This window comes from Dipodomys ordii, unplaced genomic scaffold, assembly GCF_000151885.1.
Source record: "Dipodomys ordii isolate 6190 unplaced genomic scaffold, Dord_2.0 Scaffold104, whole genome shotgun sequence".
In the NCBI taxonomy this organism is placed as follows: Eukaryota; Metazoa; Chordata; class Mammalia; order Rodentia; family Heteromyidae; genus Dipodomys; species Dipodomys ordii.
This window is the reverse complement of record NW_012267320.1, coordinates 839,115-864,234: the sequence shown is the minus strand read 5'-3', so window position 1 is coordinate 864,234 and position 25,120 is coordinate 839,115. Positions and strand designations below refer to the sequence as shown.

The 25,120-nt window shown below is 39.0% G+C and overlaps 1 protein-coding gene across 1 annotated transcript in view; it reads left to right on the top strand.

The window, feature by feature from the left end:
• Ttc3 (tetratricopeptide repeat domain 3) overlaps positions 1-25,120 on the top strand; it is a 106,465-nt gene that overhangs the window by 31,173 nt on the left and 50,172 nt on the right. The window contains exons 11-22 of the mRNA XM_013027424.1: positions 6,206-6,368; positions 7,338-7,383; positions 8,356-8,479; positions 9,683-9,746; positions 10,596-10,656; positions 11,160-11,244; positions 13,285-13,419; positions 13,709-13,789; positions 16,814-16,926; positions 20,053-20,173; positions 22,387-22,509; positions 23,051-23,152. Coding sequence (XP_012882878.1) covers positions 6,206-6,368; positions 7,338-7,383; positions 8,356-8,479; positions 9,683-9,746; positions 10,596-10,656; positions 11,160-11,244; positions 13,285-13,419; positions 13,709-13,789; positions 16,814-16,926; positions 20,053-20,173; positions 22,387-22,509; positions 23,051-23,152 — 1,218 coding nt within the window. The remainder of the gene's footprint in view (positions 1-6,205; positions 6,369-7,337; positions 7,384-8,355; positions 8,480-9,682; positions 9,747-10,595; positions 10,657-11,159; positions 11,245-13,284; positions 13,420-13,708; positions 13,790-16,813; positions 16,927-20,052; positions 20,174-22,386; positions 22,510-23,050; positions 23,153-25,120) is intronic.

Here is a 25,120-nt window from a genome sequence, read left to right as displayed (position 1 = left end):
CACCCATCACTCTCCAATCCAAGCAGAGAGGCTCCATTCTGCCAAAGCTGCCCAGCACGGGCAGCACGACAAAGGGAGCTGTTTGCAGATAGCGCAGAAGCCGCCTGAGGTACCGGTATCAGACCCACCAATTGCGGGGGCTGCCGGGGGTCCCAGAGACACAGGGAGCTGCATGCAGATAACTCGCGCAGAAGCCACCTGAGCGTGGACACTGGACCCAACAGCTTCAACAGAGGCAGAGACAGAAGAGATCCACCACCGCCCAGCTCAGCCCACAACCACCCCAACTGAACTCGGATTGCAACAGCAACTGACGACCTACACCACACAGAAACAACTAGCTCCAGGGTGAGTACCCCACAGGGGACAGTGTATCCCTCAAGGGAGACCAGAGCTGGAGGGAATCCCCAGATCCTGACCCAGACACCCTACCCCAACACCAGGACCACAGGGCCCACTAAAACTGGAAACTGTTTAAGAGCTCCACCAACCTGTGGAGCACACTCCACTGGCCAGGCTAGAGCAAGAGCACCCCTGGAAGGGAGCTTAAACGCCCAAGCCAGGAACAGTGCCCCTGGGTCAAGACAACCAACAGTAGAAGAAATTTGAACTGTGTACCACAGGCTGCATAACCTAGGTGGTATACCCAGCAGCACAGGCCCAACTGGCGCGCCCTAGGTGGGGGACTGGAACCAGGCCTGGGGATCCAGCACCTGAACAACACAACCAACTCCTCCCAACTGAAGTCAAAAGCTGAGCATACGCCTCAGCAGAGGAGAGAAAAACAGGGAACTGCACCCCCTGGGAAGTACGCCTGTGACAACAAAAGACCTGGAGGCTCAGGACAAGAGAAGCCCAAACCCCACCAAAATATGACCCATATACTCTAGGTTAGGAATTGGGCAACACAGGCTGCCAGCACCTGGTAGTAGGCAGGAACTCAGGCTGGTAAGGTGGCTCAACAGTAGAGTGATAGTCTTGGATGCATGAGGCCCTGGATCTGATTCCTCAGCATCACATAAGCAGAAAGGGTCAGAATTGGTGATGTGGCTCAAATGGTAGGGTGCCAGCCTTGAGCTGAAGAGCTGAGGGACAGCGCACAAACCTAGAGTTCAACCTACAACCAAAAAAAAAAACAAACCCATCAGGAGCCCATAGCAGACTCCAGCATCTGGGAGAGTGCATCCAGAGCATCCGATCTTGCCAAGAGCACCCGTAGGAGCAAACACGAGCAGTCTAGGCTGCTCAGCCCTTCCAAAGGCAGGAATTGCCAGTGATCTACAGCAGAGAGCCAAGAATCCTATGTAGGTCAGACCAGCAGCTGGAAGTAGGTCCCCAACAGAACCCAGATCAGGCACAGACTCTCTCTACCAATACAGAATCAGCAACCAAGCAAAGACAGACACACCAAAATTGCAGATTAGTCTCCTGAACCCTCATGTGAAAATCACAGAGAAAAATTACAAGGTTTATCACCACCCAGGACAGCAAGCTATCCTCAATAGCCAGCAGCCACTCAGAGGAGAGCCACAGTGGAAGCAAAGCAGGAATGGAAGACAAAAGCTACATCCAAGGGTTGCTGGAGGCAATGACTCAAGAAATAAAGCGAGAAATAGATCAGAAATTGAAAGAGCACAAGGATGAACTATCAAAAGAGATACACGATATCAAACAGGAGATGCATGCAAAAATAGAGGCTGCACAAACCTCAGTAAGAAGTGAGATAAACGCCAAATTAGAGGTAGTACATACCTCATTAAGAGGTGAGATCAGTACTTTGAGAACCAACATCCAATCCATAAAGGAATCCATTTCCTCCATGCAAACCACAATAGAAGCCACAGTCAACAGAGTGAATGAAATGGAATGTAGAGTGTCAGATACAGAACACAGAATACACCAACTGGACCAAAAAATGACAGATATGGAAAAATCACTCAAATTAAACCAAAGGGAAATTCAAGAGCAAGCAGATAATGCTAAGAAATTTAACCTTCATATAATTGGAGTGGATGAAGGTGAGGAATTTCAGAGCAAGGGAATGCAACACCTATTCAACAAGATAATCGGTGAAAATTTTCCCCACCTCAAAAAAGAACATCTTACATAACAGAAGCATATAGAACACCCAACAAGCAAGATCCCAGGAGAAACACTTCTAGACACATTATAGTAAAAATGATAGATCTGAATAATAAGGAAACAATCTTGCATGCAGCAAAAATGAAGAAGGAGCTATATTACAATGGGAAAAAAATTAGAATCACTGCAGATCTCTCCACACAAACACTGAACGCAAGAAAGGCCTGGGAAAGTACCATACGAGCCCTGAGAGCCAATAGCTGCAAACCCAGACTGATATACCCAGCAAAGCTAGCATTCACATTCAATGGAGAACTGAAATTTTTTAATAGCAAAGAAAAACTAAATGAATACATAAACATTAAGCCAGCATTACAAAGAATAATAAGAGGATGAACACAACCTGAAGAAAGCAACCAGGAACTGGGACTTGCACCCAGACAGGCATTAATCAAAGTCTAACTGAGCAAGCACAGGAGGAAAGGAAAGAAGAAAAACTTAGGAAAATGGAATGACAGGGAAAACAATGCATCTCTCTATACTTTCTCTTAATATTAATGGGCTTAATTCGCCAATCAAAAGAAAAAGAACTGCAGACTGGATCAGAAAACATGACCCATCTATCTGTTGCCTTCAGGAGACCCACCTCTCAGCCAAACATACAAACAAATTCAGAGTAAAGGGTTGGAAAAGGATCTACCAATCAAATGCCCCCAGTAAGAAAGCAGGTGTAGCTATCCTGATATCTGACAAAATAAACTTCATTAAAATCAGTACAGAAAGAAAATCAGAAAATTATAGCCAAAATTAACCAAACAAAGCGGGTTCTTTGAAAAAATAAACAAAATTGATGGCCCGTTAGCAAGATTAATTTAAAAAAGAAGAGAGGAAACCCATATTAACAGGATTAGGGATGCCACGGGAAAAATCACAACACATACCCAAGATATCTAAACAATCCTAACGGACAACTTTCAAAAGTTATACTCTCTAAAGGAAGAAAACCTGGCAGAAATGGATGCATTTCTAGAGAAATGCAAGTTCCCCAATCTGAGCAAAGAAGTACACCAATTAAATAAGCCAATATCCTACAACGAGATACAGGAAGCTATCAAAAGTCTTCCAACAAAAGCCCAGGACCAGATGGATTCACAGCAGAATTCTATAAGACCTTTAAAGAAGAACTAATGCCTATACTCCTCAAGCTCTTCAGAGAAACAGAGAAGGAGGGAGCTATCCCAAACTCATTCTACAAAGCCAATATCACACTCATCCCCAAACCAGGCAAAGACCCAACCAAAAAGGAGAATTACAGGCCAATTTCCTTGATGAACACAGATGCAAAGATCCTTAACAAGATTCTAGCTAACAGAATCCAGAAACACATAAAAAAAAATAATACACTATGACCAGGTAGGCTTCATCCCAGAGTGTAATCCAACACATCAACAGAGCCAATGTCAAGAATCACATGATTATCACCACAGATGCAGAAAAGGCCTTTGATAAAATTCAACATTCATGCTAAAAGCTCTGGAGAAAATAGGAGTAGAAGGAACATTTCTAAAAACAATAAAAGCCATTTATGACAGACCAATAGCAATATTATTCTTAATGGGTAAAAGCTACAACCAATTCTCCTAAAATCAGGATCAAGGCAAGGATGCTCACTGTCTCCACTCCTCTTCAATATAGTCCTGGAACCCTTAGCCAGGTCAATAAGGCAAAAAAAAAGACATTAAAGGGATCCGCATAGGGAAAGAAGAAGTTCTATCCCTTTTTGCAGATGACATGATACTATACCTTCACGATCCCAAAAACTCCATCGCCAAACTCTTAGAAATCATAAATCACCTCGGCAAAGTAGCAGGATACAAAATAAACTCACAAAAATTAGTCGCCTTCCTGTACACTGACAATGTACAAGAAGAGAGGAAAATAAAGGGAGCAACCCCATTCACAATAACCTCCCAAAAAATAAAATATTTAGGAATTAACCTAACCAAAGATGTAAAAGAACTATTTAATGAAAACTATAAAAAGTTAAAGAAAGAAATTGCGGAAGACACTAGGAAATGGAAAGACTCTCATGCTCTTGGATAGGCCGACTTAATATAGTAAAGATGGTAATACTGCCAAAGTTAATACACAAATTCAATGCAATTCCTATTAAAATCCCAATGACGTACATCACTGAAATACAGAAAACAGTCCAAAAATTCATATGGAACAACAAAAGGGGAATAAAGACAATATGGGAGGGATATCCATGCCGAACTTCAAACTCTACTACAGAGCTATAATAACAAAGACAGCATGGTACTGGCACAAAAACAGACCCGAAGACCAATGGAACAGAATAGAAGATCCAGAAATAAATCCACAGGCCTACAGCCAGCTGATATTCGACAAAGGAGCCAAAGACATACAATGGAAGAAACACAGCCTCTTCAACCAGCTGGTGCTGGGAAAACTGGGCAGCCACATGCAGAAAACTAAAAGTGGACCCCAGCCTATCACCATGCACCAACATCAACTCAAAATGGATTAAAGACCTTAACATTAAACCTGAATCTCTGAAACTACTGCAGGACAGAGTAGGAGACACTTGAACTAATAGGCACAGGAAGGAACTTCCTGAACAGAGTCCCAGGGTCACAACAAATTGGAGAGAGACTCGACAAATGGGACTACCTTAAAATAAAAAGCTTCTGCACAACTAAATCTATCACAACCAAGCTAGAAAGACAACCAACTAATTGGGAAAAAACATTTACCAGCAATATATCAGACAAGGAGTTAACATCCTGTATATACAGGGAACTCAAGAAACTAATCCCTCCCAAACCTAACAAACCAATTACTAAATGGGCAAGGGAACTAAAGAGGGACTTCTCAGATGAAGAAATAAAAATGGCAATGAAACACATGAGGAGATGTTCATCATCCCTGGTGGTGAAGGAAATGCAAATAAAGACAACCCTGAGATACCACCTTACCCCAGTCAGAATGTCCCACATCCACAAATCAGCCAACGACAAATGCTGGAGGGGATGTGGAGAAAGAGGAACCCTATTACACTGCTGGTGGGAATGTACACTTATACAACCACTTTGGAAAGCAGTCTGGAGGGTCCTTAGAAAGCTAAAGATTGACCTCCCTTACGACCCAGTCATACCACTTCTAGGCATCTACCCTGAACAACAGGAACCAATATACAAAGACACATGCACTCCATGTTTATTGCAGCACTGTTCGCAATAGCTAAGATATGGAAACAACCCAGATGCCCCACCACAGATGAATGGATCCAAAAATTGTGGTATCTATACACAATGGAATATTATGCAGCCATTAGAAATGACAAAATAATGGCATTTGCAGGGAAATGGATGGAGCTAGAAGGAATCATGTTGAGCGAGGTAAGCCAAGAGCAAAGAGACAAATGGCACATGGTTTCCCTGATAAGTGGATGCTAAATCCAAAATGTTAGGTGATACGACAAAATTAACAGGACTTAAGAAACAAAGAACTCCCACTTATCTGGTCGAACCACTACTAAATATCCCCATGCTGCTGATCACATGTATGGTGTATATGTGTACACCGTTATATGTTATAGACTGTGATAGACAATTTGCTCCAGGAAAGTTAGAATGAACTTGTGACTTTAAATGAGCATTATTATTCCACAATACTGTGAAATTCGGGAAATTATGTAATCACTTAATCACAATTTAAAAAAAAAAACCTTTTGGGGAAGGTAGGGAGGGAAGGGATGGCAGGGGGAAAACAATGGAGGGGGTAACGATGCTCAATAGGAAGTGTACTCATTACGTTGCTCATGTGACTGTAACCCTCTGTATAGTACCTTTACAATAAAAAAATTTAAAAAATATTGATTTCTAGTTAACTGTTTAAAATCGTTTGCCTATTTATAACTTTTCACTAGTTTCATTAGATAATTTCCTGAAGTATTGATATTTTTATTTATTTTTAATTGATAGGGGTCTAATCTAACATTTCCAAGTATGTAATTCGTTTTCAAGCAAATTATCTTTCCTTATCTATTTTCTTTTAAGGGATATTTTTGAGAAAAACTCAAGTTTATCTTTTGGAACAGGGTCATTATCGTTACTGTGACGCTCTTTCTATGCTGGGTGAATATGACTGGGCCCTACAAGCAAACGTAAAAGCTCAAAAACTGTGTAAAAATGACCCTGAGGGGATGAAGGATCTACTGCAGCAGCATGCAAAGCTACAGAAACAAATAGAAGATCTGCAAGGTATTTCACCCAAAATTCTTTTGGTTATAGTCAGATTCTCTTTAAAACTTATGAAGGTGGGTTTCTTGGCTTAATGAAGACCATAAACCAATTCTTAGATGACTTATATACTTATTTAGTACAGTCAAGTCATTCAAATTTTCCATTTCTGTCTGCGTAGAAGCACATTAGTGTTCCGTTCCATTAGGTAATTATGAAGGAATTATATATTTTATTTGAAACAGATAGCATCTTAATTATATTTATTCTTTTGTGGAAAACGAGCTTTACCAGAAATTTCGAGTAAAGTTTTTGAAAGAAAATTGTAAAAACAATTTTAAAAATTTTTCTCCATTATTCAAGTTATCTTCTAAAGGAAAGGCTCTTCAGTATAGGTGCCTGATGTTTTGTAGCCAAATTTGCAGATAGTTCTACAGCATAGTGAATATATATATATATATATATATATATATATGCACACACATGCACACTCACAAACACACACCAAAAATGGATTATGCAGCCTTAGTGTTATAGATTTTCCTTCTACTGTTAGTCACACTGCCATAGTTTATCAGTGCACTTAACAAATTTTAGCATATAGCTCCTTATTTTTTTCTTATTTGAGTATTTATTGTGTATTGAATTAAGCCAAGCAGTTCAGTTTCACTAGTAGCTGTTGTCATCTAGGTAACACGATTCTAAGGTCATGAGCTCTTTGAAGATAGGTACCCTCTAATTCGAATTTATGTATTACTGTGTACTTGGCAATAATCACATGTAATTGAACGTCTAAGTATGTTGTATAGCATATTGTTGGCACTATCCTGAAATGAAAGACAACTACAATTTTGAAATTGCTTAGGTTTATTTTTCAACCTTGTAAATTTGATGTTCTTAAATATCAGCTTAATGGAAATTTAAAAATCTTGAAATCTGTGTTGCTAAGACATTGATTACTGTGTGTGTGTGTGTGATTAACTTTTATAGGTCGAACATCTTACAAGAATCCAATTAAAGCTTTTTATGAGAGCAGGTGAGTTAACATCTGATTAATAGGTGGTGTTTGGAATGATTTTGCTCATGAACTTAAGAGTCACTTATATTAGTCATCTTAGGAACTAATAGCAATCCCCCAGAAAAGATAGGGATAGAAGAGAAAAGAAAGGATTTTGTTGTTGTTGTTGTTGTGGGGGCTGAACCCTGGGCTTGGGCCCTGTCCCTCAGCTCTTCAGCTCAAAGCTAGTGCCCTACCACTTGAGACACAGTGCCACTTCCAGCTTTTTTCACTTATGTGGTGCTGAGGAATCGAACCCAGGGCCTCATGCATGCGAGGCAAGCACTCTACCACTGAGCCAATTTCCCAGCCCAAAGAAAGGATTGTATGTGTGTACGTGTGTGCGTGCATGTGTGCATGCATGCACGTGTGTGTGTGTGTGTGTGTGTGTGTGTGTAGAGAGTAGAGATTAATAATCTGATTCTGTAGGGGGAAATGATGTGAAATATTAATTTCAAGTTACTGTGTTTGAAGGAGACCAGTTTGACCACGAGGTCCTGGCTGCAAAAGCTATGACATAGTCTGTGTTTCACACCCTTTATCTCTGTTCTGGCAAACATCACCAGCCTCCTGTTTTTAAAATGCTACAGAAAGACTTGAGTATGCTCACAAGGAAATAAATAATAACCTAAGTTCTGCATTTGATTACCTGATAATAAAATAGATTATTGCCTTTTCTACAGGCTTTTTTAGATTATATAAAATATTGAAATGGTCAGTAATGATGTCAATCTTCTGTTCACTTTTAATATTGAAACCCAGAATAACTTGTCTGGAACCATTATTAAAATACTATTATATAAAGCCTCATCTTTGTGGTAGAAAATCTTTTAAAATAATACCTTGCCTTCAAAAAAGCTATGATTGCTGCAGCCTGTTAGTTTGAAGGATGATATTTTTAATGCATACTAATTAGTAGGAATAAAGTGATCATTCTTTTTATTACCTCAGGAATTCCACATCTAGGAATCTGTCAGCACCTGCATTTAGTGCATCCCTTAATTTCGTGGAGAAAGAGAAAGCTTTCAAAAAAACTAATCACGAAATGGCAAACAGTGGTCATCACAATCAAAAGGTAAACTCACTTCAAGTTAGTTATTCCAAATATAAATAGCTTCGTGGGTTTTTTTTTTGTTGTTGTTGTTGTTTGTTTTGGTTTTTGTTGACCTGGGACTTGAACTCAGGGCCTTTGCGCTGTCTCTGAGCTTTTCTTCTGGAGGCTAGTACTCTACCACTTTGAGCCACAGTGCCAGTTCTGGTTGTTAATTGGAAATAAGAGTGTCATGAACTTACCTGCCCGGACTGGCATCAAACTGTGATCTTCAGATCTCAGCTTCCTGAGTAGCTAGGATTTCAAATGTGAGCCACAAGTTCCCAGCTTAGCCTTATATTTTTACAGTACTATTTAGATGATCATGGAAACCAAATAATTTGATATTATCAACCCTTTTTGTCTCTTGATATCAAGAAAATGGCTCCTTTTTTTTTTTTTTTTGTTGGTCCTGGGGCTTGAACTCGGCCTGGGCACTGTCCCTGCACTATTCAGCTCAAGGCAAGCACTCTACTACTTGAGCCACAGCGCCATTTCCAGTTTTCTAGTGGTTTATTGGAGATAAGAGTCTCACGGACTTTCCTGCCCAGGCTGGCTTTGAACCGTGATCCTCAGATCTCAGCCTCCTGAGTAGCTAGGATTACAGGCATGAGCCATCGGCGCCTGACTGGCTATTTTTTTGTTAAGGAGTTGTCTGGTTGTCTCATATAACTACATAATGATAACGTATAGTCAGGTGCTGGTGGTCCCACAGCCGACCAAAAAAATAAATAAATAAATAAATATAATTCAGACAACAGACAGATTTTTCAAGATCACACTTATATGTCTTTAAATATTTTTTCTAAGAATCATTTTGCAGCCAGGCACTGATGGCTTATGCCTGTAATCTTAGCTAGTCAGCAGGCTGAGATCTGAGGATTGTGGTTCGAGGCCAGCCCAGGCAGAAAAGTTCCTGTGAGACTTACCTCCAGTTAATCACTCAAAAGCCAAAAGTAGAGCTGTGATTAAAGTGATAGAGCACTAGCCTTGAGCAAAAGAGTTCAGGAATAACACCTAGTCCCTGAGTTCAAGTGCTATAACCAATAAAAAATAAATATATACCGTTTGCTACCAGGAGTGAGTCCTGTTGAATTCTGTTATAAATTTTGTTCTATTATATAATTATTGACTTCTTTGAGGATGTATTGTTTGGAAAGTCTCACTAGTTTTCATTGTCATTGGCAGATGTTAGATGACACTTTGAGAGGAGATGAATGTGACTGCTATCCTGAATTTATACCACCATCAAGTGAGTGTTTTTTCCTTATAAACATTGTTATTCAGTTAATATAGTGTTGCCTGAACTTTTATGACCAACATTTATACAAGCCTCACTTACATTTGCTCTTGTTCTGTTTGTAATGTTTCTGAAATGATCTATAAACATTGACTCCAACTGCCTTTGCACTCCTTTCTCAACTTTCTATTCTTGTGGACCTTTTGGGTTATGCAGCAGTTTTTTGTTGTGGTGGTGGTGATTGTACTAATTTATTTTTTTTTATTTCTAAAATGAATTCCACCTTTGGGTTTGAACCATTTTATCCAGAACCTACCTATCTTCAATCCAAATCCAAATGCTATATCCACAGTAACTATTCCCAGCCTTTCCAGTGTAAACAATTCCTGTGAGTGACAAGACAAATAACTAACTATGAAATTAATACATCAGTAACAACACAAAGTGTTTTCTATTTTTCTTCAGACTAAGTGGCTGCTTAGGTAATTGTAAACTGCCTAAAAAAAGGAACCATTGCCTTAACTTTTATCTGCTGCAGACCTAAATAATAACCATTATTCTAACTTACCTTTACAATATTCACCATTGAGAGAAGGATGTAAGGGTGACTTTGATCAAGATGCATAATTTGACTTATTGAATTGAAACAAAGCCCCTTTGTACAACTACTTAAAAATTTTAAAATATATATTTATATATACTCTATCACCTTATATCTTGGCTTACATCTTTGTAGTTATGCTCTTGTACAGTATTCTTTCTGTGGCTTTCTTATTTTTGTTTGCATATTTTATTGGCTTACTGTCAGGCTTGTAAACTTTTACGTACAAATTTCAGGAATAAATAATTTTGTATTCACAGGTCAGCCTCCAAAACATAAAGGAAAACAAAAATCTCGAAATTGTGAATCAGAAAAATTCAGGTATGTTTTTCTCTCATTTTAGACAGACTTTACTTGAGATTGCATTAGGTTTAGAGGGATTCAGTATGTTAGTAGTATTCAGGAACTCATAATGGCTTTCCATTTACGGAAGGATTTTACTGATAGAAGTGTAATTTTTTTTTTCTTTTTTTCGTTGGTCCTGGAGCCTGAACTCTGGGCCTGGGCACTGTCCCTCAGCTCTTCAGCTCAAGGCTAGCGCTCTACCACTTGAGCCACAGCACCACTTCCGGCTTTTTCTGCTTATATGGTACTGAGGAATCGAACCCAAGGCCTCATGCATGGGAAGCAAGCATTCTACCACTGAACCAACTTCCCAGCTGTACTGGTTTTTGAATTTAGGTCTTGGTGCTTCCTAAGTAAATGTCTTTCACTTGAGCCATATCCCCACCTAGTACTGAGTAGTTTCAATAACATTTAGTAAATATTCTGTATCTTCATGAAAGTAGTGCTGTTTTATTTTCAAATGCTTCGTTCTCTTTTAGTTCTAGTTCACAACTGACTCTACCAGTAGATTTGAAGAGTCTCTTGGAGAAACAATTTTCTAAATCTTCTAGAGCTGCACACCAGGTAAAAGACAGTGCTTTTCCTGTAGAGAAAGCCAACTCTTTGGGGGAAAAAAAAAAACATCTTTCACATGAATAAAGTTTTAGCCAAGATTTAGCATATAGTTCCTAAGAAACCAAACTAGCACTAATTCAACGTTAATGTGATAATTATTAGCCAGAGCTTTAACTAACAGTTAATACTGTAGAATTACAATACCTTTGTTTCTCAAAAGTTTTAACAATAATGTTAACTTTAAATAATTTAAAAAGGATTTAAACAATTTCAGTTTTTTTACTGGCTGTAAAAGAGCAAACTTTTCTTTGAATAACTTGATATACTTCACCTACATATAAAATAACAAACTTTGTATATAAATCTTTTCATGTTATCTAGTGATGGAAAAGTTATTAGCGTGGCATAAGTACTTCAAAATGTGTGTGTCACTTAAAAATTCAGTTACTTCAGTTCTGTATAACAGGTTACAAAGGGAAAACATTTCTAATCATCTATATAAAACTCGTTTTAGAATATCTAACAGTTGGAGACAATCTTCAGTTGTCTTCAATTGTTTTCAATTCAGGGTCTGAGTGTTGTCCATGAGCTTTTTTGCTTAAGGCTAATGCTCTACCATTTAAGCCACCACTTCACTTTCAGCTTTTTTTTTTATTGTAAAAATACTGTACAGAGGGATCACAATTACATGGGCACTTTCAGCTTTTTTATTTATTTATTTTTTTACTTTATTTATTTTTTCTACTTTCAGCTTTTTGATGGTTAATTGGAGATAAGAGTCTTATGAACTTTGCTGCTTAGACTGGTTTCGAATTTCATTCCTATTTATTTATTTATTTTTGCTAGGCCTAGGCCTTGAACTCTGGGCCTGGGCACTATCCCTAAGTTCCTTTTGCTCAAGGCTAGCACTCTAAAACTTATGCTACATTTCCACTTCTGTCTTTTTCTGTGATGAATTGGAGATAAGAGTCTCATCAACTTTCTTTCTTGGACTGGCTTTGAACTGTGATCTTCAGATCTCAGCCTCTTAAGTAGCTAAGATTTCAGATGTATTCCACCAGTGCCCAGCTCAGCTCTTTCATAGCTTCAATTACAGGGATAAGCCACTGGTGCCCAGCCTGGAAATTTTTGAATTATGTGTTAACATTGATTTTATCAAGCTGATAGCTTATATGTGTAATTCCAGCTACTCAGGAGACTGAGATATGATTATGGAAATTTGATCATTTCGGGCAGTTGCTCACATCAGTCATCCTAGCTACTCAGGAGGCTGAGATCTGAGGATTGCAGTTAAAAGCCAGCCTGGGCAGCAAAGTCTATGAGACTCTTATCTCCAATAAACTACTCAGGAAACCAGGTGGTACTGTGGCTCAAGTGGTAGAGCTGTAGAGCTGAGGGACAGTGCCCAAAATCAGCGTTCAAGCCCCACGACCGACCAAAAAATTAAAAAAAAAGAAATTTGAAACCAACCTATCCAGACAAATTCAAGAGATTATTATCTCCAATTAACCAGCAAAAAGCCCCAAGTAGAGGTGTGGTTCAAATAGTAGAATACCAACTTGAAGTGAAAAAGCTAAGCAAGAGCATGAGGCCCTGAGTTAAGCCCCAGCACAAAAGAAACATACAACATTGATTTTTATCAAGTCTAAAAATACTTTGAGACTGAAAATAGAAAAGAGAGGCTGTGCAGATAGAAAAATTATTCAAATATTGCATTATAGATACTCTGAAACTCCATATAAATAAACAACATACATTGTCAAGATGTCAACATGCACTGTCTGTTGAATCTGAAAAAGGAAGGCTCAGCACCCTGTAGAAATTAAGATGAACTACTCTTTCTTGTCACAGTCAATGGCAGATATATCAGAATGAACATGGGGGGCAGCATTGCCATTTAATTTCCATTTTTAGGAATTTTTAGGATGATTAATAAAGACTAATTTTGACATTTACTTGTTACTTATGGAATATTATTGATGAATTTAGCATCTTTTATTCTTAAAAGGCATAGGTTTGGACTACTGAAACAGGATTTCTTTTTTGCAGGATTTTGCTAACATAATGAAAATGCTGAGAAGCTTAATTCAGGATGGCTACACGGCCTTACTGGAGCAGCGCTGCCGCAGTGCAGCACAGGCCTTTACAGAGTTGCTAAATGGTCTAGATCCCCAAAAAATAAAGGTATTTCCTAACTTTTCATCAGTGCTGATGCTCTTGGTTGAGTTTAGAAGACCATTAAGCCTTAACTTGTGTGTGTATGTGTATAAATCAGACATATATTCAGTGTCTTTACTAGTTCATGGTAGTATAACAGCTTATCTTTGCAAACCCTATTTTCTAATTCTGTTTGATCCTTAAGCCAATAATAGCAAGATGCTGTTTCACTCTTTTGCTGTTGTGGCTAAGAAAGCATGATATAAATTGGGCAGAATTGTGTTCACATTTTTAACTAAAGCATTTTTATTGGCAGCAATTAAACCTGGCTATGATCAACTATGTATTAGTAGTCTATGGACTTGCCATTTCTCTTCTTGGAATAGGACAACCTGAGGTAAGATTTTTTTTTTTTAACTGAGAAAAAGTAATTAAAATAGGACATTGATTTCAGAAGCTATGTACAAAGTGTTTTGGCTCCTCTCTATACTTTTTTTGAAAATCTAAAATAGCTAAATTAACCTAGTTTATGTGTTTTTAGTTTTGGTACTGCTTTTTGTTTTGGTTGTTTTGGATTTTTTGTTTTTTTAGATATAGTATATTATGTATTCCAGACTGCTGACTGTCCTACCTCAACTCTCAAATGCTGGAATAATCTGTGGGTTTTTTAAAAAATTTACTTTATTATTATAGAGGTGGTACAAAAGGGTTACCCTTACAAGAGTCAAGTAATGTGTACATTTCCTTTCATACAGTGTCATCTTTTCCCTCGTTCTCTCCCAGCCCCTTCTTCCTGTCTCCACCCACAAATTGTATAGTTCACTTTTATCAGTGTCTAATGAGCTTCACTGTTACCCTTTTTCATCCTTTTTCCCTTAAGTTCCGTGTCCTCCCCGCAATCCTTCAAAAGATTTACATGTGAATACACCATATATAAGGCAAAGAAGACAGACTCAACAAAAACCAAAAAAAAAAAAACAGAATTCAGAAGACACAAGCAGGAGGATTTTGAGCTTGAGAACTTCCTGAGACACTTAGCAAGATCCTGTCTCAAAAGTAGTAGTAGAGGAAAATTATGTTTGACTTTCCTACTGGAAAAAAGTCTATGCTTAGCAATTGATGGGAAACCTGCCTGTCATTTATATAAAAATATAAAGATATCAGAAATACAAATATTGAGGGAAAGCAAAAGTTGGAGATAATGAACATTGTTATCTCATTATATAGAAATTTATACAGAGGGGCTGGGAAGTTGGCTCAGTGGTAGAGCGCTTGCCTTGCATGCATGAGGCCCTGGGTTCGATTCCTCAGCACCACATAAGCAGAAAAAAAAAAAACCAGCCGGAAGTGGCGCTGTGGCTCAAGTGGTAGAGTGCTAGCCTTGAGCTGAGAAGCTGAGGGACAGCACCAGGCCCAGAGTTCAGGCTCCACGAACGGACCAAAAAAAGAAAAAAGAAAGAAATTTATACAGAGCTGGGTTGGCTCATGCTTATAATCCTAGCTACTCAGGAGGCTGACATCTGAGGATCATGGTCTGAAACCAGCCCAGGCAAGTCTGTGAGACTCTTATCTCCGATTAACTACTAAAGACCCAGAAATGGAGCAATGGCTCAAATGGTAGAGTATTAGCCTTGAGCAGAAAAGCTCAGGTACAGTACTCAAGCCCTGAGTTCAAGCCCTAGGACTGGCATAAAACAACAGATTATGCATATATGTTACATAAGATTGTCTATGCATCTCATCACAGTAAAAAGTCATGGACTAGCCAGACACTGGTGGCTCATACTGGTAATCATAGCTACTTAGGGGGCTGAGATCTAAGGATTGTGGTTCAGAGCCAACCCAGGCAGGAAAATCCAAGAGATTCTTTATCTCCAGTTATTCACCAGAAAGCTGGAAATGGGGCTGTGGCTCAAATGATAGAGCACTTGTGTCAAAAAACTCGGTTTCCAGGCCCAAATTCAAGACCCAGGACTGGCACCAAAGAAAAGAAAAGTCATGGATTATTTCTAAATCAGATTTTAGATATTTGTTACGTTTGCTGATGGAAGGCAGGAATGGGCCTGGGGAAGATTAGAAAAGGAAGTTTGTTTTAAGCTGGAAAGTTAACTTCATTAGGCTGTTTTATTGCGGTGGGGGGGGGGAGTGAAAGTGACTTTATTACTGTTTCTCCATCCTGTAGGGTGAATGCCTAGGTTTAGTTCTTGAGTGCAGGGTGCCCATAAGTCTACACATGATCTGCTTGTTAGGTTCAATCTGTGGTTTCCATTGGCTCATTTTTCTGGGATGTTTACTTACCTGCACTGGTTAGCTTTTAACTTTTTAATGATTTCTGGTTTTCTGTAAATGCTAAGATGATTTAGGATGATTCAAATATAATACCCTTAATGCCCACTTGTGCCCTAAGCTTTCTTTGTTAGGTGAAAGCTTGAACTCTAAATATCACCCAGTTATCTTTGATGTTCCACTCACTTCCAGGGCTCTATTCTTCCTAGGGTTCATTTATTTTTCTTTATGATGGGACAGATAGGGTATCCTTCATTAATGCCTAATTCCATTTTCAATAGAATTTTGGAGATAACTGTGTAACTTTAATTTGTACATTGACAGAATAATAATACTGTATTTTACCCTATCAGAATTTAAAAAGTAATTGTTACATTTATAATGTAATTATGAGACTGATTTAAATAAACACACAAAAATATGGTAGAACTCCCACATTTGAAAGCTTTTCACCAGAGTTGTCCCTTAAGCTGTGTGTTTATGCCAGCTCAGTCCTGGTCTGGAACAGTTTTGAATGCCTCCTTTGGTACTGGCCTCAAAGCTGCTTACAAAACCTCTAGTTTTGTAGTGACATTTCCTTTTATACCCACAACTGGGTTATTAATTTGTACAACTAAATACTTTTGGATTGTTTTCCAAATATAAAATTTATTAAAACACAAAGACTTCCCATTGACAAGAATATTCAAGAGTGTCTTCTGTCAGGTTTTTACTAAAGTTCAGTTTTTCAGGTAGAGCTTTTGTTTGTTACATACCACAGAAGCATGCCAGGGTGTTGGAGAGCCCTTGTTATGCCAGTCCTTCCAAAGGAACAGCACTTCCTAGAATATACATTATGGTGTATTTGCACCAAAATTAATCTTATAAAAGGAAGAACAAACATATCAATTTCTCTCTTTAGTATTGATACTAGTAAATGTGTTTCCATATAACTACTGGAGTAGCAATGTAGTCAGAAATTTATATAATTTCTGAGAAAACAAAATAAATACAGAAGGTCATAGGAACTTTTGATAATTAGTTTTTAAAACATGTATATTATATATATATAGTATATATAAAGAATTTTTAAAATAAAGCCTATTCCAGTAATTTTTCTTTGTATAAGTGATTGTTTTTCTAATTGCTATTAAAGGAATTATCTGAGGCTGAAAACCAGTTTAAGAGGATTATTGAACACTATCCCAATGAGGGACTTGATTGCTTGGCCTACTGTGGGATTGGGAAAGTATATTTGAAAAAAAACAGGTTAGTAGAAATGACCCTAAGCATCAGGCTGATAACTCAGTTGAAGTCTAATGCAATGATGATCCATTTTGCTGCAATTATTTTACTATTTTATGTGTGATACAGTGTCATAATTTTGATTTACTTTGAGTAGCTAGCATCTCTATATCAATTATTAATTACGCTGTTACTGTAGTGTCTGGTGTTTTGTATTATCGAATTCAATAAGAAAATCAATAGTAGAATGATTTAACCTGAAGCATGTCATACCCTTTAGTAAGTATCTTCTATAAATGGTGACTGAATTAATATAAAAGAACACTTTAATTGTGAGCTGGGCACTAGTAGCTACTTAGTAGCTGAGATCTAAGGATTGTGATTTGAAGCTAGCCTAGGCAGACAAACCTGAGAGACTCTTATCTCTAATTAACCAGCAAAGAATATGAAGTGGAATGTGGCTTCAGTGGTAGCATATCAACCATCTTTGAGCAAAAGAGCCAAGTGAGAGCAGGAGGCCCTGAATTCAAGTCCCAGCACTAGCACATACACACACAGGTGTTCAGGAGCGTGAGTGTGCGCATACACGTTATGAGAGAGGAATGGTGGTACCTGCCTTGTGGTTCCATCTTTGTGGGTAATGATAGGATGATCATGAATGGTGTTTTCAGATTAACTTAGAGCAAGTTAGTTGAGAAACTATCCAAAAACAAACTGGAAGCAAAAGAACTGTGGTTATGAGTTCAACCTTAGAACCCTTCTCCAAGTCTAATTTCCCTAATTAAATGCCAATTTCTTTTTTAAAAAATATGAAAACGAGAGGACATACATTCTCAAAAATATCATGAAGCCAAACATGGCAGCTCATGTCTATAATACTAGCTACCCAGAGGCTGAGATCATGTTCAATGCCAGCCCAAGCTGAAAAGTCCATGAGACGCTTATCTCCAGTTAACCAGCAAAAAGCTGGAGACATGGCTCATGTAGTTGAATGCCCGATGAACATGCTCAAGACTTTCAGTTCAAGTCCTCCCAGCCAAAACAAAAACAAAAAAACAAAGGTATCATGCGTTAGACATAAAAACCCACTATCTATGAAAGTGGTGCTGTGGCTGAAATGGTAGAACATTAGCTTTGAGCAGAAGCAGCTCAGGGACCTCACCCAAGCCCTGATTAAAAAAATAGCAACAACAACAACAAAAAACTCTTATTACCACAACCTTTCTTGGAACTTTAACTTAATCCAATGTGCATTTGCTGGCCTAATGCTTCCTGTCTCTTTGTTTTCTTTCCAAATGGTTCATATGGCCCTTAAGGAACAGGATTATGCCTTACACTTTAAAATCTCTATTCTAGCCACTTATACTCACAAAATGCTAGGTGTATTAGGCTAAATTATTCAAAGAAATAATTGTCAGATAATTAGCCATCATTCACAACTTCAGTTATTTCTGAGTTTTCATCTAATTTTCAAGTGTACCTAGAGTTTCCTTTTTTAGAGATTAAAGAACTTTTATTTTGTGAAATTACTGTCTAGCTATGATGAACTATATTAAGGATAAGGTAGATCATTATTATGAATGGCAAATGATTTCAAAGTCCAGTGTGAATTGTTTTGGATATACCTTTTTAATGCAGCAGTGACAGGAAAGTGACATTAGGATTGTGGTAAACTGAGAAGGTTTTACCAATTTGAAATTTCCATTTTAATTTCTAAATAACATGGTATGATTTATATATCTATGATACATAATGGGCATTCTAATGAGGAATTTTTGCTTCAGAGTTTTGCTGTTGGAAACTGTCTTATGGTAGATGGTGATCTAATTGTTCTGCACATAAATCTTTTTATACCTGTTTGCAGAAAATAAGTTGTTTTTTTTTTGGGTCCGGTTATGGGGCCTGAACTCTGGGCCTGGGTGCTGTCCCTCAGCTCTTCACTACCACTTGAGCCACAGCGCCACTTCCGGCTTTTTTCTTTTTGCTTATATGGTGCTGAGGAATTGAACCCAGGGCCTCAGGCATGCAAGGCAAGTGCTCTACCACTGAGCCACCTTCCCAGCCCCAGAAAATAAGTTTTTTTTTTTGTCAGTTGTGGGGCTTGAACTCTGGGCTTGGGCGCTGGCCCTCAGCTCTTCAGCTCAAGGCGAGCGAGCGCTCTACCACTTGAGCTACAGCGTCACTTCCGGTTTTCTGGTGGTTTATTGGAGATAGGAGTCTCACAGTCTCTCCTGCCCGGGCTGGCTTTGAACCGCGATCCTCAGATCTCAGCCTCCTGAGTAGCTAGGATTACAGGCGTGAGCCACCAGCGCCCGGCCAGAAAATAAGTTTTTAAAATAGGAAGTTTTTTTACGATTGGAGAAAGCAAGAAATTGTCTTTATTCTCTCAAGAGCAGAAGAAAGACTTGATTTATGCTATCATCTAGTACTAGGGATTTTTGTTGTTGTTATTGTTGACTGGGCTTGAACTGGGCCTGGGTGCTGCTATCCCTGAGCCATTTGTGCTCAAGGCTAGTGCTTTACCACTTGAGCCACAGTGCCACTTCTGGGTTCCTAGTACTTAATTGGAGATAAGAGTCTCATAGACTTTCCTGCCTGGGCTGGCTTTGAGCCTTGATCCTCAGATCTCAGCTTCCTGAGTAGCTAAGATTACAGGGTGAGCCACCAGAACCCGTTCTAGATATGCTTCGTTTTTTTTTTCTGATATTCTTTAGTGAACAGATTCTTAAAACTCTTAAAAGGCCTGTTGCATACCTCTCCATAACAAAACAGAACCCAGAACAAAGTTGTGTTTTATTGCTATCAGTGCCCTAGTGATTTTTTGGGGGGCGGGTCTGGTCGTGGGGCCTGAACTCTGGGCCTGGGCGCTGTCCCTCAGCTCTTCAGCTCAAGGCTAGCGCTCGACCACTTGAGCCACAGCGCCACTTCCAGCTTTTTTCTTTTTGCTTATGTGGTGCTGAGGAATCGAACCCAGGGCCTCATGCATGCAGGGCAACCTAGTGATTTTTTTTAAGAACATTTATCTTGACTATTTTGTACCTAGTCATTTACCAAATTTGTTCTTAGTAGTAAGCTTGAAATCTTGATAACTTCTGCAGTAAATGAAAATATGTCACATCTTCTGAACTTTTTTTTTTATTATGACTTTAGGTTTCTGGAAGCCCTCAATCATTTTGAAAAAGCAAAAACTTTGATTTGTCGTCTTCCTGGTGTGCTAACTTGGCCCACAAGTAATGTGATTATTGAAGAGTCTCATCCAGAGAAAATAAAGGTAACCATTTATTCAAGTATTTCTTACTAGCTCAGAGACTGAAGACAGAGGTAGCAGTACTCCATCCAGATGGCCTGGCATGACTCTAAAGACTAGTGAGAATCACTGGCAATTCCTCTGTGCTAGTCTCATATCTTCCAAGCCCTGAGACTTGGCTTTCTCTGATTCCTTCCTATTCTAAGAGGAGGGACATTGAGTTGAGGGAAGTCAACTTATGAGCTCCAAGGTAAACAGCAGGGCAGTTGTACAGGTAGAACCCAACTCCACACATTCTGGAGTTGAGCTTGTGCGTTACTAAGCAGTTTGTTGTACTGTTGTACTTAGAAGAAGGTGCAGCACTGTTGTTTTATTTTGGTCACTATAGTTACTGCGATAGTATGTGAAGAATCAAAGTATGAACGTAGTGTCATGTTCAGAGCCATTAGAATTTTTTACTAGTTTCAGAAAGACTAAATCATGTGTTAGGTCTTCATTTGTAGTGAACCCACAAATCTATAGAACTTAATTTTGATCAAAGCTTTTAAAATCACAAAGGTCAGCTTTTAAACTCAATAGGAAGAAGTTAAATAACCTAATTAAAAACAATGGATCTACAAAGACATTTCTGTAAAGAAAATATAGAGGTTGCCAGTTAGCACAATATCATATCCTTCAGAGATATGCAAGTAAGAAGCATAGTGAATTATCACTTTATACTCACTAAGATGTAGGTCAGCAGTAAGTACCCACTAGGATGTAAAAAAATTGAGAATATTCTTAGATTGCTGAATGTAATGTAATATGGTGTTATAAAGTGGTTCAGCTGCTTTGGGGGAAAATCCCAGCAGTTCCACTCCTAGAGTCTATAAAAATATACATGTGAATGTTCATAGCAGCATAATTCATAATAGCCCAAAAGATGAAAGAGTGCAAGTGTCTATCAAATGACCAATGAATGAGTAATGGAACCAGGCATGGTGATGCATACTTGAAATCCCACCTACCCTGGAAGCAGAGATAGGTGTAGTTCAGTGCCAGCCTGGGTAAAAGTTACTGAAACCATATCTCAAAAACAAGCTAGAGCCGGGCGCCAGTGGCTCACGCCTGCAATCCTAGCTATTCAGGAGGCTGAGGTCTGAGGATCACGGTTCAAAGCCAACCCGGGCAAGAAAGTCTGTGAGACTCTTACCTCCAATAAACCACTAGAAAACCAGAAGTGGAGCTGTGGCACTAGCCTAGAGCTGAAGAGCTGACCGACAGCTCTCAGGCCCAGAGTTCAAGCCCCACAACTGACAAAAAAAAAAAAGCTGGAGGGGCTGGGAATGTGGCAAAGCAGTAGCGTGCTTGCCTAACATGCGTGAACCCCTGGGTTCTATTCATCACTACTACATAAACAGAAAAAAAAAAGCCAGAGTGGCATTGTGGCTCAAGTGATAGAGTGCTAGCCTTGAGCAAAAGAAGCTCAGGGACAGTACGCAGGCCTGGCAAAAAAAGAAAAAGAAAGAAAAGAAAAACACTTTAAAAAAACCCAGCTACCGGATTTTTATTCTTCTCTGAAAATTTAAAAGAGATTTTCTTTTCAATTCTCTGGACACTTTTTTTTTTATTTTTAAAAAGACTTAGCTGGGTGCTAGTAGCTCACATCTGAAATCCTACTCACGATACTCAGGAGGCTGGGATCTGAGGATCACGGTTTGAAGCGTGGCAGGAAAGTCTGGGAGACACTCTTATCTCCAATTAATTACAGAAAAAGCCAGAAGTAGTGCTGTAGCTCAAGTGATAGAATGCTAGTCTTGAACAGAAGGAGCTTAGAGATAGCACCCAAGCCTAGGATTCAAGGCCCAGACATGCAAAAAAAAAAAAGTAATAAGTAAATTAAAGATTTTTAATTTGTATATAGTTTGTTCTTAGTTATTTTGTGTATCAGTTGAAGTCTTGGATTCAGGGTCTGGGCACTGTGGTTAAGTCCAGCATTCTACCATTGCAGCCACAGTTTCACTTCCAGCTGATTGATGTGAGATAACAGTCTAAAGGACTTTCTTGCCCAGGCTGGCTTTGAACTGTGATCCTCATACCTCAACCTCCTGAGTAGCTAAGATTACAGGACATGAGCCACCAGTGCCCGGCTAGGTTTAGTCTTTCTTATGCTGAAAATATTTTTCTGGTAAAAGATTATTGAAATTATAACCATTTTTATTGACAGTATTGCAGTAATAATTTTTTGTTTATTTTAGATGCTGTTAGAGAAGTTTGTTGAAGAATGTAGGTTTCCTCCAGTGCCAGATGCCGTTTGTTGTTATCAGAAGTGCCATGGCTATTCCAAAATCCAGATATACATAACTGATCCAGACTTCAAGGTAAATAGTGAATATATAATGGACATTAACCGGCAAAATTGTGCTTTAAGATGTAAGGGTAGGGTAAGTTCTGTACTTAAAGGCACCCAAGTCCTCTGGCTCACTAGCAGTTTTATGTTTATTGCCCTGGACTTAGCGTTCACATGAAGATCTAGAACTACTGGGGTAGTGAGTGAAGTGAGAAGATAGGTCACTGAATGACCCCCAAAAGACCGTACTTGAGACAAAGTCTGGTTCTTGAATAAATGGTTACGGTGCTGGTTTATCCATGAAGCTAATCGCCGCACCATATCTCTAGTTGATCAGATGAAGTTATGTTTGCATAATACATGATACAAGGTAAAGGGGAGCATACTGTCCACTGTGCAAATGTTTAGTATATCTGGGACTAAGTATTTGGGGTACAAATGTATTATGCTCCCCTCAAGGAGATGTTACATATACAGATAAATTCAGCATCTCTTTCTCTGTGTTGGTATATATGCCACGAGTGAATATGTGCCGAGACATTTGTAAAATACGCATTGTTTTTTAATCACAGGGTTTTATACGAATCAGCTGTTGCCAGTACTGTAAAATAGAGTTTCATATGAACTGCTGGAAGAAGTTAAAAACAACTACCTTTAATGATAAAATTGACAAGGTAAGGCATATTGAGATTCTCTGGATGTTTTACTATGTTAATTGTCCTTCATTTTGCTTTCCTCTACAAATCTTCAGAAAAGTCTTAAGGAAATATAAATTACTTAACAAGCATTCACAATATGTTTAGTTTTTTGTGTTTTTTTTTGCTGGTCCTAGGTCTTGAACTCAGAGCCTGGGCACTGTCCCTGAGCCTCTCTGTTCTCAAGGCTAGTGCTCTACCACTTGCAACACGGTCCCGCTTCCAGGTATTGCTACTTATGTGGTCCTGAGGAATGCAACCCAGGGCTTCATGCGTGTGAGGCAAGCACTCTACCACGGAGCCACCTTCCCAGCCCTAGAAAAATTTTAGATAGCTTTAAGCATTAAACAAAAAAACCATGTTGCTTTTTTGTTTGGCAGTGCTGTGGTTTGCACTTGGAGCGTTGTGCTGCAGTCACACCCGGTGCCCTTTTGTGCTTTATTTACTTTCAGGATAAGGTTTTACAGATTTTCCCGACTGGTCTAAGACCTTGAACCTTCTACCTGTGTCTTCCACATGGCTGGGAATATAGGCCCCATGCCATCACACCTGGCTGGGGGTACAGGCCTCATGCCATCCCACCTGACTGGGAGTATAGGCCTCATGTTCCCACCTGACTGGGGGTACAGGCCTCATGCCATCCCACCTGACTGGGGGTACAGGCCTCATGCCATCCCACCTGACTGGGAGTACAGGCCTCATGTTCCCACCTGACTGGGAGTACAGGCCTCATGCCATCCCACCTGACTGGGAGTATAGGCCTCATGCTGTCACACCTGGCTGAGATACAGTATAGGCCTCATGCCATCCCACCTGACTGGGAGTATAGGCCTCATGCTGTCACACCTGGCTGAGATACAGTATAGGCCTCATGCCATCCCACCTGACTGGGAGTATAGGCCTCATGCTGTCACACCTGACTGGGAGTACAGGCCTCATGCCATCACATCTGGCTAAAGAAGTTGTGATTTTCCCCCCCCACTTCTAATTTTGTACTGCTTTTCTAAAGGCAACAACCATAGAAATGCCTTTTATACATTGCTTAACTACCAGTTGTTTTATGATTTTTAGGATCAACAATAAAAATATTAAATACATGACTTTAAAATACATACCATTTTAGTCAGATTTGTTGGTGGTGGTGGTGGTGGTTGTGGGTCCTTAACTCTGGGCCTGGGCGTTGTCCCTCATCTCTTCAGCTCAAGGCTAGTGCTGTACTGCTTGAGCCACAGCGCCACTTCTGATTTTCTGAGTGGCTTATTGGCATTAAGAGTCTCACATACTTTCTTGCCCGGGCTGCCTTTGAACTGTGATCCTCAGATTTCAGCCTCCCAAGTAGGTAGGATTACAGGGTGAGCCACTGGCACCCAGCTAGTCAGATTTTTTAATCATTAGGAAAACGTTGATGTAGAATTAATGTCTCAAAATTTTTATTTTCTACCAGAATTTGATAAGATAAAATGAAAGAAATCAACTTTAATCTTATCTTTGTTAATGGTGAGTTTTCTTATACCAAATGCTTTGAGAAACAGTAGTATTATCCCTAATACTATTTGTGTGAAATACTATTTGCACGTGAAACAAAATTGGAAATGTCTGAAACCATTAATCAGTCAAGAGAAAATGACAAGGATTCCAGAGGCATTAGTAATAAACTGACTCATAATACTTAAAATATTGCTCTACATGAACAGATTATAAAACATTGGAAATTAGCTACCAAATAATATGACAGTTTGATATCACTTTGTATTCTTTTGTATGTCACCTATTATCTTACAATGTTTACCTTAAAGGCCACTTCCTCTTCTTTTTTTTTTTTTTGTGGGGAAAATGTGTTATTTTCAGGCTGATAACTTGGTATGAATTTTGTCTTTTAAATGCATATGTTGCCCCTGAGTGCTAAAATAAACACATAAACAGTTAAAAATACCTTGAAAGAAGGCA